The 12,975-nt window shown below is 46.8% G+C and overlaps 1 protein-coding gene across 7 annotated transcripts in view; it reads right to left on the bottom strand.

Annotated features, from left to right (window-relative positions):
* The window catches only part of nav2a (neuron navigator 2a), a 70,556-nt gene that overhangs the window by 21,113 nt on the left and 36,468 nt on the right, over positions 1-12,975 (bottom strand). For all 7 annotated transcript variants that reach the window (XM_057012506.1, XM_057012527.1, XM_057012516.1 and 4 more), the window contains 2 exons: positions 11,989-12,399; positions 7,475-7,597 (listed from right to left, as the gene is read on the bottom strand). In XM_057012506.1, the coding sequence (XP_056868486.1) occupies positions 7,475-7,597; positions 11,989-12,399 (534 nt within the window). The remainder of the gene's footprint in view (positions 1-7,474; positions 7,598-11,988; positions 12,400-12,975) is intronic.

Here is a 12,975-nt window from a genome sequence, read left to right as displayed (position 1 = left end):
GTGCTGCGGGAAAATGCCAAGCTGGACAGAGAGTTTCATGACTTCTTGCTGTCGAGAGAGTCCGCGCAGCCAGAAATCTCCCCCCTGCCTCTGCCCTCTGTATCTCTCTATCTCTCTCTCCCTGGCTCTAAGGGCTTGTCTCTCACCCGCCCTTTCGCCCTCGCTGCGTATCTAGACGTATCTCCTTTGTCACTGCCTGCACTGATGCTTCATCCCTCGGGCATCGTTCATCTCTCCGCGGACTGAGAAAGACTGAAAGGGGAAGAAGAGGGAAGGACCTGCCCCGCTGCTGGTAACATGAACCAGCCCCAGGACTGTTAACCACTTCACTACTGCAGCCACACCAATAACAGAATGCAGACCGAGACCTTAATGAGACACTTCAGCCCATCAACGAGTCAGAGGCACACGATCAGAGGAGAACTCCTCTGAGGCTGAAGGACAATCCTCTCCCTGCTGCTCCCTCTGTGTTTCCAAGCTACGCCTCATGTGTATCTATGTCTGCGTGCACAGGACTGCAATTTCCCAGACAGATCCACCCTAACTAGCTGACAAGCCAGTGCTAATTAGAGATCAGGCCAAGCGGCGTGGCCCAGCCCACAGTCTCCCGCTGGCACAAGCAACCCACCAGTTAACGACCACAAAGCTCTTTACGGCCAATCACAGGAGATGGAGACCTTAGTTGTGGAACACGGTGCCAAATGCAGGCTGGAATGACTAAAAGTTAATAGATCATCACACAGAGGAAAATGCTACCTCACTGTTACTTTAAAACGATCTGCTCTGACCAATCGCTGAAACTAAATCCCACTGACCAGTGATATTTTAGGGTTTTTCTCATTTCTGATTATAGCAGCGGAGGTATTATGATGTTGTGACATTGGGTAGCCTGGCCCCTTAAATCAGCATATGCAGTATGAATATTGAAATTCCACCATTATTGATGAAAAAACAGGCCACAGGGTTCATGACCTGATCAGAGAGGACAGTAGACAAGTTTAACGGGCCTGAATCAAGACATTCCAGAGAGAAACCTCGTTTTTTTTTCTCCAGGGTCCCTTTAGAAAAAGGTTGTGCTTTGCCAGCGGGGTCAGAGTTCAGAGGCCGAGCTTCTATGGCTTCAAAAGTGGAGTGGGGGGAGGTGAGGGGACAGAAGAAATAAAAAAGGCTGCCAGTTGGGCGACCAATAGAAATTCAGAGTGTCCTGAGAAACGAGCCGCTGTTGTGTTTGTTTAACTGTCCTTGTGTGCGTCCTCTGGGACTGCGGTCCCGGCAGGCCTGCATTACTGTAAGCCCCCTGCCCGAAAAATGGACGTCAACTCTGGCATACAGACACAGGAACTGCACCGCCGAAGTATACACACAGGCATGTGGCCACAACAGAGCTGTGAAGCAGAAGTAAGGGGATTTCCTGTGTTTGACAGGCGACTACTGGTCCTCACACCGCAGATGGATCATATAACCCCAAATCACCGTCTGTGTCCATGCCGGCAGTGTATGAGGGGGCCTAATGGGAGATGCGACTTCTTCCCAACCATGCAGGATGTGTTAAATCCTGCAAATGTTGTATGTAAACACTACAATTAAAGGGTTTTTCTCCAAGCATGTGATGCAAATAGAAGCATATAGCTTCTTCCTACAAGTCTGACTTTTCCCAGTGCTCACTGTCAGTGGAACGCTTCTGCCCTGTAGTGCTGATTCACCCAGATTAGGCTGAGACAAACCCTGTTTATCTTCATAAAAAATGTTACATGTGGTGACACGTACGTGCTCTGAAATGAATGTAAATCAGGTTACTTTAGAGAGAATGCAAACACAGCAGAAGGATCCCTTAGGTTCTGCAAGGCTGGTTTTGACTTAAGGAACATTAAAATAAATTGTGAATGCTTTGTTTCCTCTGAGCAACAGTTCGAAGGGGCAAAGACCAGGAAGAGAGTGTCCAGTGGCTCTGCCTTCCTGTAACTTGACGCTGGACTTTGGACATTAAATAACGCCTATATTTTTCTGTTTATTGTGACATACAAGTGTGATGTGGATGTTTCTCTCACTAATGTGGTCTCATTAGAGCTTAGCTGAGCCAGCCGTACCTTCAGATACAAAATAATACAACAGCACCGACAGGCTGGTGTTGAAAGAGCTACTCAGGGCCTGAGGCTAGTAACTCCAGATTAGATTAATGGTCTTTTCCCTGAAAAGACAAAGCTACACAACTTTTGTCATTGCAAGTATAATCAAACAAAGTGTGAAAGAAGCAGCGGAGGGGGGCCACTGGGACATGACACATTCCAGGATGGAGACCGGCAACCATGTGGTACGAAAATGACACGGCCGTCCCACAAGTGACATGAAATAACAGGACTGTACTGGACAAGCTCAGGAATGTCTCCCCCCTCTGACGTCTGGCCCATTGTCTCTGGAAGAAAACTTTATATCTGTATTTACTGCAGCATTTAACCCCCCTCCCGGCTGCTCTTTCGCACACGTTTTCTCACTCTTCCTCTGTTTGGTTTGTAAACACATGCTTTTCAGATTTGACCAACGACCCGGATCCACAGCGAAAACACGCAGGTTTGCGAGCATGTGACTCACATTAGGTGTACAACTCTGCTCTCCTGAATCTAACCACACAACAAATAAAAGGGAAAAAACAACAACAACCAAGGCATGGGACAAACCTGTTGGACTTGTGACGGTTGTGCAAACACACAAACAAGTTCTTGTTCAGTTCAGCGCAACAATGAGACCTAAACCTGTAGCACCTGCTGTTCTGTCTGCCATCCATGAAATACTGGGGGTTATATTGAACCTTGGACGAGGAAAACTCTGGAGATATTTGAGAGCCAGTAGAAGATGCACGCAGACTTTGCAGAAGATCTGCCACTGTTTACGCTCATCTGGTTTCAGAATACCACCAGATGACAGATGATGATCTCTTTTAAAGAAATCGAACTTTTCCAGCATTTCCACCTGTTTTGTTTCATCCTCGCTCAGGTTTTCCACAGATGCTCTCAGTTTCTTCCCTATCTGAGCTTTGAATCATGCAAAAACGCGCTAAATTCGGGTTTACAGCTATGTGAAGAGCAGAATAAAGGAAGCAGAAGTCATTTCTCTTGTGCTTGATCATTTAGAATGATGAATATTGACAAATGGCACTTCTGATTTCATGCATACCTACTGCATTTTAGAAATTTGAGGCAGGCCGACATCATCACAATAAGCTGCCTGAACGTCCATGCTGTTGGCATGTGGCTCCTCCAGTCATCAGAGCCTTCAGAGTCAATGCTCATCCCTTTAGCATCAGCCACACACTCAGCAGGACTCAGTCCTGATGACAATATCAGACAGTCTGAAAAGAATTAGTGGATGAAAAATGAGGAAACCTGTGCATGTCTTTCTGTGAAAGCTCTGAATGCCGATGTTCGCTGAATTTCATTTTGCAGGTCCCGAGTGCTTCCCAAACCACTGCTGATTGAGGATAAACTCACATCCAGCACGCTCTGATCCTTTGCTCTACTTTCCCCGTCTGTCTCCTCGGTTCAGATTCCAGTCTGGACCAGAGGCGTGGGATCGAACCTCTGACCACTGCTTCTCAACTACACATGGTTTGCTGGTTGCTTCAGCTGGCAGAGGCTCACGCAGCAATCAAGATGTCCTGGTTTTCAATTTGACCTCTTACTGCACACCGATATTTTACTTTGTCTCCACGGGCCGATCATTCATCGTGCTGTGCACAGCTGGGCAATAAAGCAAATAAGCAACACAAAAGCAGAAAATGTAATCAAGTTTAAACAAATACTAGCAACTGAAAAGAGGGAGCAAAGGTCTGACCAGCATGGCTGACGTGTGAGGTGTAAGGAACTAAACAAAGGACTTGTTCCTCAAATAGTCCAAGTTACAGTACCTGAGTAAGAGTCCACAGATCTGTAATGTATGAATGTTTTTCCGGGGGTTAGGGGTGATGCTCTGCTGACACAGTAACCATGGAAACCAAGACAAATTTCTCAGCGGACTAAAAAATTCACCTTTATTTTCACGAGTATGTGATTTTCATTCTGCTAAATCCAAACACTCAGAATCTTAAGTTCTGCTCCCTCCAGCTGTTAGACACATCTCCAGTGAACACCTGAAGGTTCCAGAAGTGACCCCCTGTTGCAATAAATCCTGCAGTGGTGGGACATCGAGGCACAAGACCGTGCAACATACCATACTAATAACGACTCTCCATAAGAATCTACGATCAACAGGAATGATCCCATCTTGAACAAATGAGCGCAGCTGAGGCTGCTGCAGTGTAGGTGTTGTCCTGCAGCAGCTGGGGCATCAGGGAATGTGTGGGAGCATCAATAACTTCGGGAGAAATTTGACCTCACATTTTGAATTAAATCGACATGGACAGCAGGTCAGGCTGACTCCTCCAACGCTTCCCGGCAGCACTATAACACACTCTCCGCCGCTCAAATGTGCTGTAAAGCATCTATAATATTCAGTATCCCAGCAGAGTAAAAGGCTGCGTGAGTACTGGCTGAGAAAAAGGATTTAGTCAAGGAAGAAAACAGCAGATATGTTATGATTTCATGGTTTCAGTGCAGTCTTTAGACTAGCGTACTGCTTCAATAAAACTGCAAAAACCTGAGAACTTCACTGAGAACAAGTGAAGCTTTTCAAGTTTCACCAGGGCATAAACCCACTGAGACCCAGACACGGTTGACTGTGAGCCGACACCGGTTCAACCCGCTCCCTTGTCACTCTGCCATCCTTAACCAAACACCCCAGGGTTTTCAGACCAGAGTCACACACACCAGAGCGCGCCGTGGTGCAGGATTCATCCTGAAAACACAGCAGAGACTGAGAAAACCCCAAAAGGACTCCACACCCAAACAACATAAGGATGATTAAGGCTAAAAAACAGGAAGCCACATTTGTGAATAGCAGACAGAGTTCAGTACCTGTGGGGAAGAGGATCAGATGGCTCATGAAAGTACAGAGGGAGGGGGACAACAATCAAGTGATTGCTAGTGAAAGCCCGGAGGCAGACCACAACAGAAACGCTGTTAGAGCGGAGCAGGTGGAGGTGGGGTCACGCAGGACAGGCATGCAGGAAAAGACAGACACAGGTGAGGTGGAGCGCCAGATGTTGTTGGTAGCAGAGTAGAAGTGCCGCTTCCTCCACCTGAGGCCAACTGTGTGAGCGATTCAAGTCCAGACAGGAGAGATAACAAACTGGAGCTTCAGGGCACACGTGCGCGTGTGTGTGTGTGTGTAAACAGCAAAGTTTCGTTGCACCAGTACAGGCGGGTGACAACAAACCAACACTAGCATTTCATAGTTTTATCAATATCTCCCCCAACATCACGGGCATCCTGTTAAACACATGGTTGATGAGGGGAACAGCGAGATGAACGGCACCGGCGTGGCCACGTTCATTATAAAGATTTATAATCTGCTGAGGCGAAAACATCTGTCGCTGCCCTGGTTTATGTGCCGCCTGTCTAATTTGAAAAAGAAAAATTATATCTTCCGTTCAACAGTGAGGGGGGGGGTGTGTGCTTTGAGGGGGTCTCCTAACCCTCGCCGCTACGACGGCGTCGCACCACAAAGAACTCTCCTTTGTCTGCTCCGACAAAGGAAATCCGAATCAGAAGAGGGATGGATTTAGGAGGCTTCCTCTCGCTCCTGCTCCAGAGATAAATGACAGGGATGAGCACATTCACACACACATTTCCAGCCTTTGGTGGCTCTGCTTGTTTACTCAGCCTGGCAGACCGTGTTGCCCCCAGGAGAAGCAGCGGTGGCGGCGGCAGCCACGTCAGTTACACACTCGGCTGACAAATGAGGAGCATTCTCCATGTTGTTTTCATGATTTGTAGATCCGTCCTTTGCTCTCCTCGTTAGTGAGGCTTTGGTCTGATCTGAAAGGGTTTAGCGTGAAGGTTTAACAGGTTTACTGAACGCACTCAACTGGGAGCCGCGCTCTTTGAAGACTGTGACCTCCTCGTCCGAGGGTCACAAGGTTCCCCCCCCCAATGCTGCAGTGACACCCAACACCTTTCCTAATCCCTCACTCAGCTGGTTCGCAAACCAGACGATGCTTAAAAACTGCAATCAGCAGGTTTATAGAGGGTCACACACCCGGACAGCAAATACAGACCAAAGAGATCAGAACTTCAGCTCTAAAGAACATTAAAGACCAACAGAGGTAGGTAGAGCAATGGAAAATGGTCCCAAACCGCATTTATCCATATTTTATATTCCACATCTTTATGTGGCCTTTCATACACCTTTTCTTCTGGCCCACGTTCAGCTTCTCATTAATCCCAACTTTAAAGCAATGAGCACATTCCTTCAGGGGAAGGAGGAACACTTTTGACCTCTCTCTGTTTTTAAACTCTCCCCAACTGCTTCACAGAAGCCACAAGAGGAAACCCCCTAAACTTTATCATGTCCTGCTTCTCATTTAATTGATTTTAATTAAACAAGCATGAGTGAAATGAAAGGTGAACGGAGAGGGGCGGTGTTTCACCTAAGGGCTTAGGCAAATAGAATGTGAGTGTGTGTATGCGTGCATGTGTGTGTGTGTGTGTGTGTGTTTGTGTAAAGTTACGAGGCAGGAAGAGAGCAAAGGTCAAATGTCTGAAGTATAGCAACATTGCCACACCTGAGGATTTATGGAAAAAGGTCCTTAAAGCTCTTCAGGCTGTCCATCAGCGTGAGAGATGAACAAATGTAGATTTTTGAGGTTGTTTAGTTTTTAAATATGCTGTTTAAGCACCAGCAGCAGGTCTTCGTAATACATTAGGGGGAGAACAACTGTCTCAGATGCAGGAAAGATTAGGAAGAGCTTCAGCAGTCCAACAGCAGCTTGAGCTAAATGTCAAATATTTGGCACTGCTGGCAGTAAAGTCACTTCCTTTTTTTGTGGTTGAGGACATGTGTGTGATCCTGTCTCAATGTCCATCATTGTTCTTTAGTTCTGTTAGCCTGCAGCCGTTTGGTACAAGCCCATTTGCATTTCAATCTTAGCCCCTCTTTTCCAGCCTCTATCGTTCTACCTCCATCCTTTTTCTATCTGTCAGTTCATCGGGAAACCAGAGTCCTATCCATCTCTGTGACAGGACAAAGACGGCCGCATCACCCCCAACGCAGAGGCCACCGCTGAGAGAATCTCACACAATCGAATCCTTCTTCTCACCACGCGACGCCCACCAGCTTCCCCATAAAACAAGCCGATATTTCCGTTTATGAACCGTTGGTACGTGAGCGGTGAAGTATCTTGAACCAGAATGAGCGGCGTGAGTCATGATTTATAATAAAATGCAAATAAATGAACACGCCCCAACAGATCCTACTGCCTCATACCTCAACAAAAGGTCAAGCCGGGAAAGGAACGCTCATAGCCATATAAAGATATCGCGATGTAGGCAAAGACCTGCCTAGATTTTATTTGTAATATATAAAATAGTTGAAGATGACTCACCTGTCACCGTCTCCTTGTCCAGATGATGCGTTTCTATGAACCGTCTCTCTGACGGACGCCATGGTGTCAGGCAGACGATTCAGCCGCCGCGTGTACAGACCCAAACCACCATCGGTCATGTAGCTGCAAAACACAGGGAGGCTCATCAGTTACAGTCAGCTTGGTCACAAAGAGAGTACCAGCATCTACAGACTAGGAACTGGAGTCAGGGGGCCTAAAACCTTCACCACTGAGCTCAGAAGAATAGATCTGTGCCTCCCAGATGTCAAGAAGCTGGAAAAGACAGATGCTACAGAGACCTACAGAGACATCCACTGACAACAATGAGATGGAAGCTAGCCAAATGAATCTGAGGTACCTGAACCTAACATACAGTATGTACTGCATCTCTTCACATTCACTTACATTTAGAGGCCAAAATTCTAGATTTTCACCAAGGTATTTAATAAATATGTTTGCTTACTGGTGACACAGCTGATAAAAACATTTATTTTTTTTAGCATGGAGATGAAAGTTATGATTTTTGGCCTGTATTTTTCTGATAGTCAGTCTGACCGTTACATTCTGAAGCACAGGCTGATCCGGCGCGCTTACACAGACATTCCCATTCAAACTAAAACAACACCAACTAATTCCCTAAATATTTACCCTTGGAGGAGATTCCTAATGGAGACAAATATTGACTTATTTAGTCCAGGTGTAACTCAAGGAAGTGTTTGCTGATTTAAAGTTGGGGCTGTGTATCCTCTGTGTGCCACTGCATCAGTCTGTTTCTGCAGTTAAGCGAGTAGAAAAATAAGCTGAGCAGAAGTCTGAGCAGCTCAAGAGCCTTCTGTGTTATCTCCATGACGATCTCAGACAGAGCGAGCGCACACAAGCGCACATTTATACCTACATGCATGTACAGTACAGACGAGCGTTAGTGACACACAGAGCTCCTTTGTGTTGGCCGCAGACGGACAGAATCATCATCTGACCGCAGGACGGAAAATCAACCGAAAGCAAGGGCTTACAGTAGCCCAGCAAACCACAGCTGCAACTACGAAGCTGCAATTACTGTTTGTTCTGGTAGTTCTGGTCCACAGAACAAGCTGGAAGCACCACGATGACAGTTGTTATGGTGATTCATTGTGCTTCAAGCTCTGGTCTAATCTCCACCAACCTACCGAAGGTATCAGATGCTTGGCGGTTAATCTGAACCACCGTATGTGGGGCTGACTGCTGGAGAGCAAAAAGGAAGGAGGCTAAGGACCCCTGCAGGATTAAGGAGAACTGGTGATAATTTACTGCAGATAAAGATAAAACAGCCTGGGACTGGTTTGATGTACCCAGCAGCCAGTGAGGAGAAGAGGTTCAGCAGAAAACATTAAAGCGCCAGATGTTGTATCCAACATGGATGCTCTACAAACGCTGCGGCTACTACCCGGTTCTCAGGTCATCTGGTAGCAGTCTGCTAACCATTACAAAGAGTTCAAACCCAAAATGGGTTTCTACATTTAAGCACCAGAGTGGACCCAACATCAAGAAGAGAACCTTTAAACCCAGCCATTTAGGGTATCACCTACCTTTGTGAGGAAAAATACAGACGACTTCGACTTTTGTGCTTGATTTTAACATATTAGTTCAAGCAGTCAGACTTGTTTTTTGTAACAGGCTTGCAACACTACAGTTCAATATTGATTTAGCTCTAGCTTAAAGATATTTCTCCTGGTATTAGGCAATACAAACAGACAGAAGCAGGATTGCGACTGTCTGTCAGTGGGCTGAACTGAAGAGTGAATTAATCAGGTAGATCTCTGAATACAGAAGAGTGTGGGTGTGGGGGAGGATCAGGCATCATATACGGCTTGCATCCACTATCCTAAAGCACCTAACACTGCAGCTATCCAGACGTGGCACAAGCCCCTGCATCACTCCCTCACACTACTGATTAACAGAACCGCCCAGTCCTACTGCTTCAGTTAACCTGTAACCTCCTGAACGGCGCCCAACGTGCCCAAACAAGAAAGTTTACAGGCCGAGACTTAGCAGACAGGTACAATTTACACAGCTGTACAGCTAAGAGAAGCAAAAGTACCTGAGCAAATCAAACTGCAGGAGCGTGACAAAAGGAACGCCACAAAATGTCACATTCAGCTTAAAGCAAACAGCTGCTCGAACATGGTGACATACCTCTCAGCCTCAAACATGGCAACTCGGACAGTCCAACGGAAAAATAATCACGTCCAGGTGAATGCTGATCCCTGTTGACACAAATCCCCTCAGCAGAGGTTCTCCGGCGTCTGCCTGCTGTCTGTGATCAGGTCTGAACCTGCTCTCCAGCTCTGCTCTTCTGGCAGAAATATCAGCAGGTGAGAGCGTGTTCGCCCGCTGCCTGATCAGAAGTGCTGCCACTGGCAACCTCGGAAAGAGCCATGCACGTGCGAGTGTGTGCGAGTGTGTGCTGCTCGGCTGGGGCTCAGTGCTGGTATGCAGCCTCTCTCCACAGCTCCACATGCTCTTCCCTCCTGGCTGGAGGTTGGGTCTCTCTGTGTTAGGTGGAACAGGGATGGGAGGGAAGGGGGCAGGAGGAGGGGTGGGTGGGGGGTAACATCAGGGAACATACCCCCGAGCCGGGGTGTTGGCTGGTAGTGGAGGGGGTCCCAAAGGGCCAGAGATGCCGAAAGGAAAAACAGATGCGAGGGCTGGAGACTGGATGTAGGTATTAATGGAACCATCAGTCATGTCTGTGCAAAAGCTACACTTAAATATGTTATTCTAGACCAACATTGCAGTCTAGGCTGGGCACACACCAATGAAATTATAGGATAATCTTACAGACCATCATTAATTGTGTGTACTGACACAAGTTGCATAGTTAACAAAGGAAGAAGAAAGATAAAAGTGACTAGAGAGATAAATAACGGTGACAACTGGTTTAATTATTTATCGTTTTAAGGGCAATAATTAATCTTGTTTTACACCAAGATATTATTTATCACCAGTCTAAGATGGATTTTAATCCATTTTCTTGCCAAAGTAAGTGTTTGTGGTGTGTTTGTGGCATCTCATATGACGCAGAAGAGCATTTCTGTTGGTCAGAGTTCTGCACTGTCAGCATTTCTCACCGGTTTTATGAATAAATGAATGCATGCGCAACCGGATAAAATTTAACTATTTAAGCAGAAAGCAGCACTGTTTTAGGTCTATATTGGTCAGATTGTCCCACTGAGACATCAGCGGGACCGCTCTCATGTGGAAAAGAACAGGTCATCTTCACATGTGTGCGGTGTGAACATAAAGAATCCACGAACAATACATGCAAACTGGTTCTACATTAGCAGAATATTCACTAAAAATGCCTTCAAAGAGTCTTAATCGCTGATAATCACCTACCAGAAACATGTTTTTACTCCTCGTGTGAGCTCAGCTAAACTGTTGTGAGGAAACTACTTATAATTGACTTTTAAGTAGAGGTAAACTGTAACACTCATCTAAATGTCAGCTCCTCCTCTGAGAGTAAACACCGCAGCATTGTGTGGAAGAACCTGTTAGTGGATGCAAACAGACCTGTGAAGGAGCTTTACAGTCGGTGGAGGTGAGAGGGGTGGAGACACGCATGGGATACATGAATAAACCAAAATGATAAGGGATGAGACCCTAATGAGGCTGTTGGCCAGCCCTTCTGACAGGTCTGAGCCAGCGGCTGAGATAATATCTGAGCTGCTTGCATCAATCACACGTCCAGGTGTGGCTGCTGCTTGTTCTTTTCTCTCCTCATCCAGATTCAGACGTATCACGTGTCGTCTAAAGCACTTAGCTACAGCCGCAGGGTGACTAGATCAATGGATCCAGAAAAATCATTTCCACCACAGCTTTTTTTAAAAGCCCCTCACTCTGTTTAGCACATCGGTCTGTAGCGCTTCACCAGCAGGGTGTTTTATTTGATAATAATGACGCAGCGTCCCAGATCAGCCTGTGAACCGGGCCTGTTCCGACACGGAAAGCGGCGCTGAAAGGTGTTATCAGCATCGCAGCATCTGTACACACACGCAGGATACTTGTGGACACACAGAGTTGCACCTCTGAAGTGTGGAACATCAGCAGATCACGGGCAGAAACAGTCAGCAAGGAACTCTACTGCCCTCTTCTGGATTAAGGCATAATCTGCATATTTTTGCCCACAAACACGGGAGAGCAGCACAACACGCAGAGGGTTCTTGGTTCAAGCAGACAAAACGCAGAAGGTGTGAGCACTGCCAGGGTGCCCTTGAGCAAAGTGCCAAACCCCAAAATGCTCACATTGGGGCATGTATCCTGCCTTCACAAACATGCACCTCCTCTGTGACCCGGACAGGGGACATAAAGGTCCAGGAAGGAACGATCCAAATCTATTTCCTTTTCCAGGCTCCAGATGGTGGTAATGCACCATTAAAGTAGTTTTTAACCAGACCAGTAAATGCAGCGAAGTCTTGTTAAATTGTAAATATCCGGCCCAGCAGGGGATTAAAAAACAACAGTTGAATTCCCCTTACCCGCTGCTGACATCATCAGTGCGTGTGATGTTCTTGCTCAGCACATCTCCATCGCTCATGTAGCCGGTGACCTCCATTCCTTCCAGGTCAATGTCTTCCCCGGTCCTGTCCCCGAGGTCCAGGCTGCACAGGCCCCCTCCCCGGGCAGCCAGCTGCCGTCGGAGGTGTCCTGGGTACAGGTAGCGTCCTCCCTGGCTGCCGGCAACGCGGCCGCCATAACTGTTGGCCATGGAGGGGGCGTCCCCCGCCTGCAGGCGAGGGCTGGACTGGCCCAGTCGCCATGACGACAGGGAAGGACGAGAAGAGGTGAGGCTGAGGATGCTGCGGCTGCTGCCGCCACTGTTGGTGACCGTTCCTCCAGTGCTGCTGATGTCGGTGGTGACAGTTCCATCAAAGGTGGTTTCCAAGGTGCTGAACAGGTAAAAGAAACAAGAGATTAAATCAAATCTTGCAGTGATGGTTGATGGTTCCGTTACAGGACAGATCAACTGTTGTGTGAGATGTGCAGAGCAGAGACCCACAGATTCAACCATTTCAGTCCAGCACTGGTGCAGATGTGAGCTTCCATCTCTGCTCATCTCAACCCAGTTTTAATAATTAGCTGTATGATGGCTGAAACGGATGATTCTTTATAGGAAAACATCAGATTCTTCTTCAATATTCTATTATTTTTGAAAACTAAATATGAGGAATGTGAAAGCTCAATAGTCAGAGCTGAAGCTATTAACACAAATCGAAAACATTTAGCCTGATTTGGCTTGTTTAACCCCCCCAGCTGCAGCAGCATACGTAAGGCTACACACACCCATTATACCCCAACAGTGGGCTACTGTTCTCCACTGTAAAACATTTTATAAAATGCATTTGTAAACCGTGTCAAAGTTTCAACATGAAAACCAAGAAATTAAACACAATCACCACAGTTTCTTCATACATGTTCAGTTATTCGAAATACAAAGATGTTTAATAGCTTCTTCAGGTCCAAAC

This window comes from Takifugu flavidus, chromosome 2, assembly GCF_003711565.1.
Source record: "Takifugu flavidus isolate HTHZ2018 chromosome 2, ASM371156v2, whole genome shotgun sequence".
Lineage (NCBI taxonomy): Eukaryota > Metazoa > Chordata > Actinopteri > Tetraodontiformes > Tetraodontidae > Takifugu > Takifugu flavidus.
This window is presented reverse-complemented; position numbering and strand designations above follow the sequence as displayed.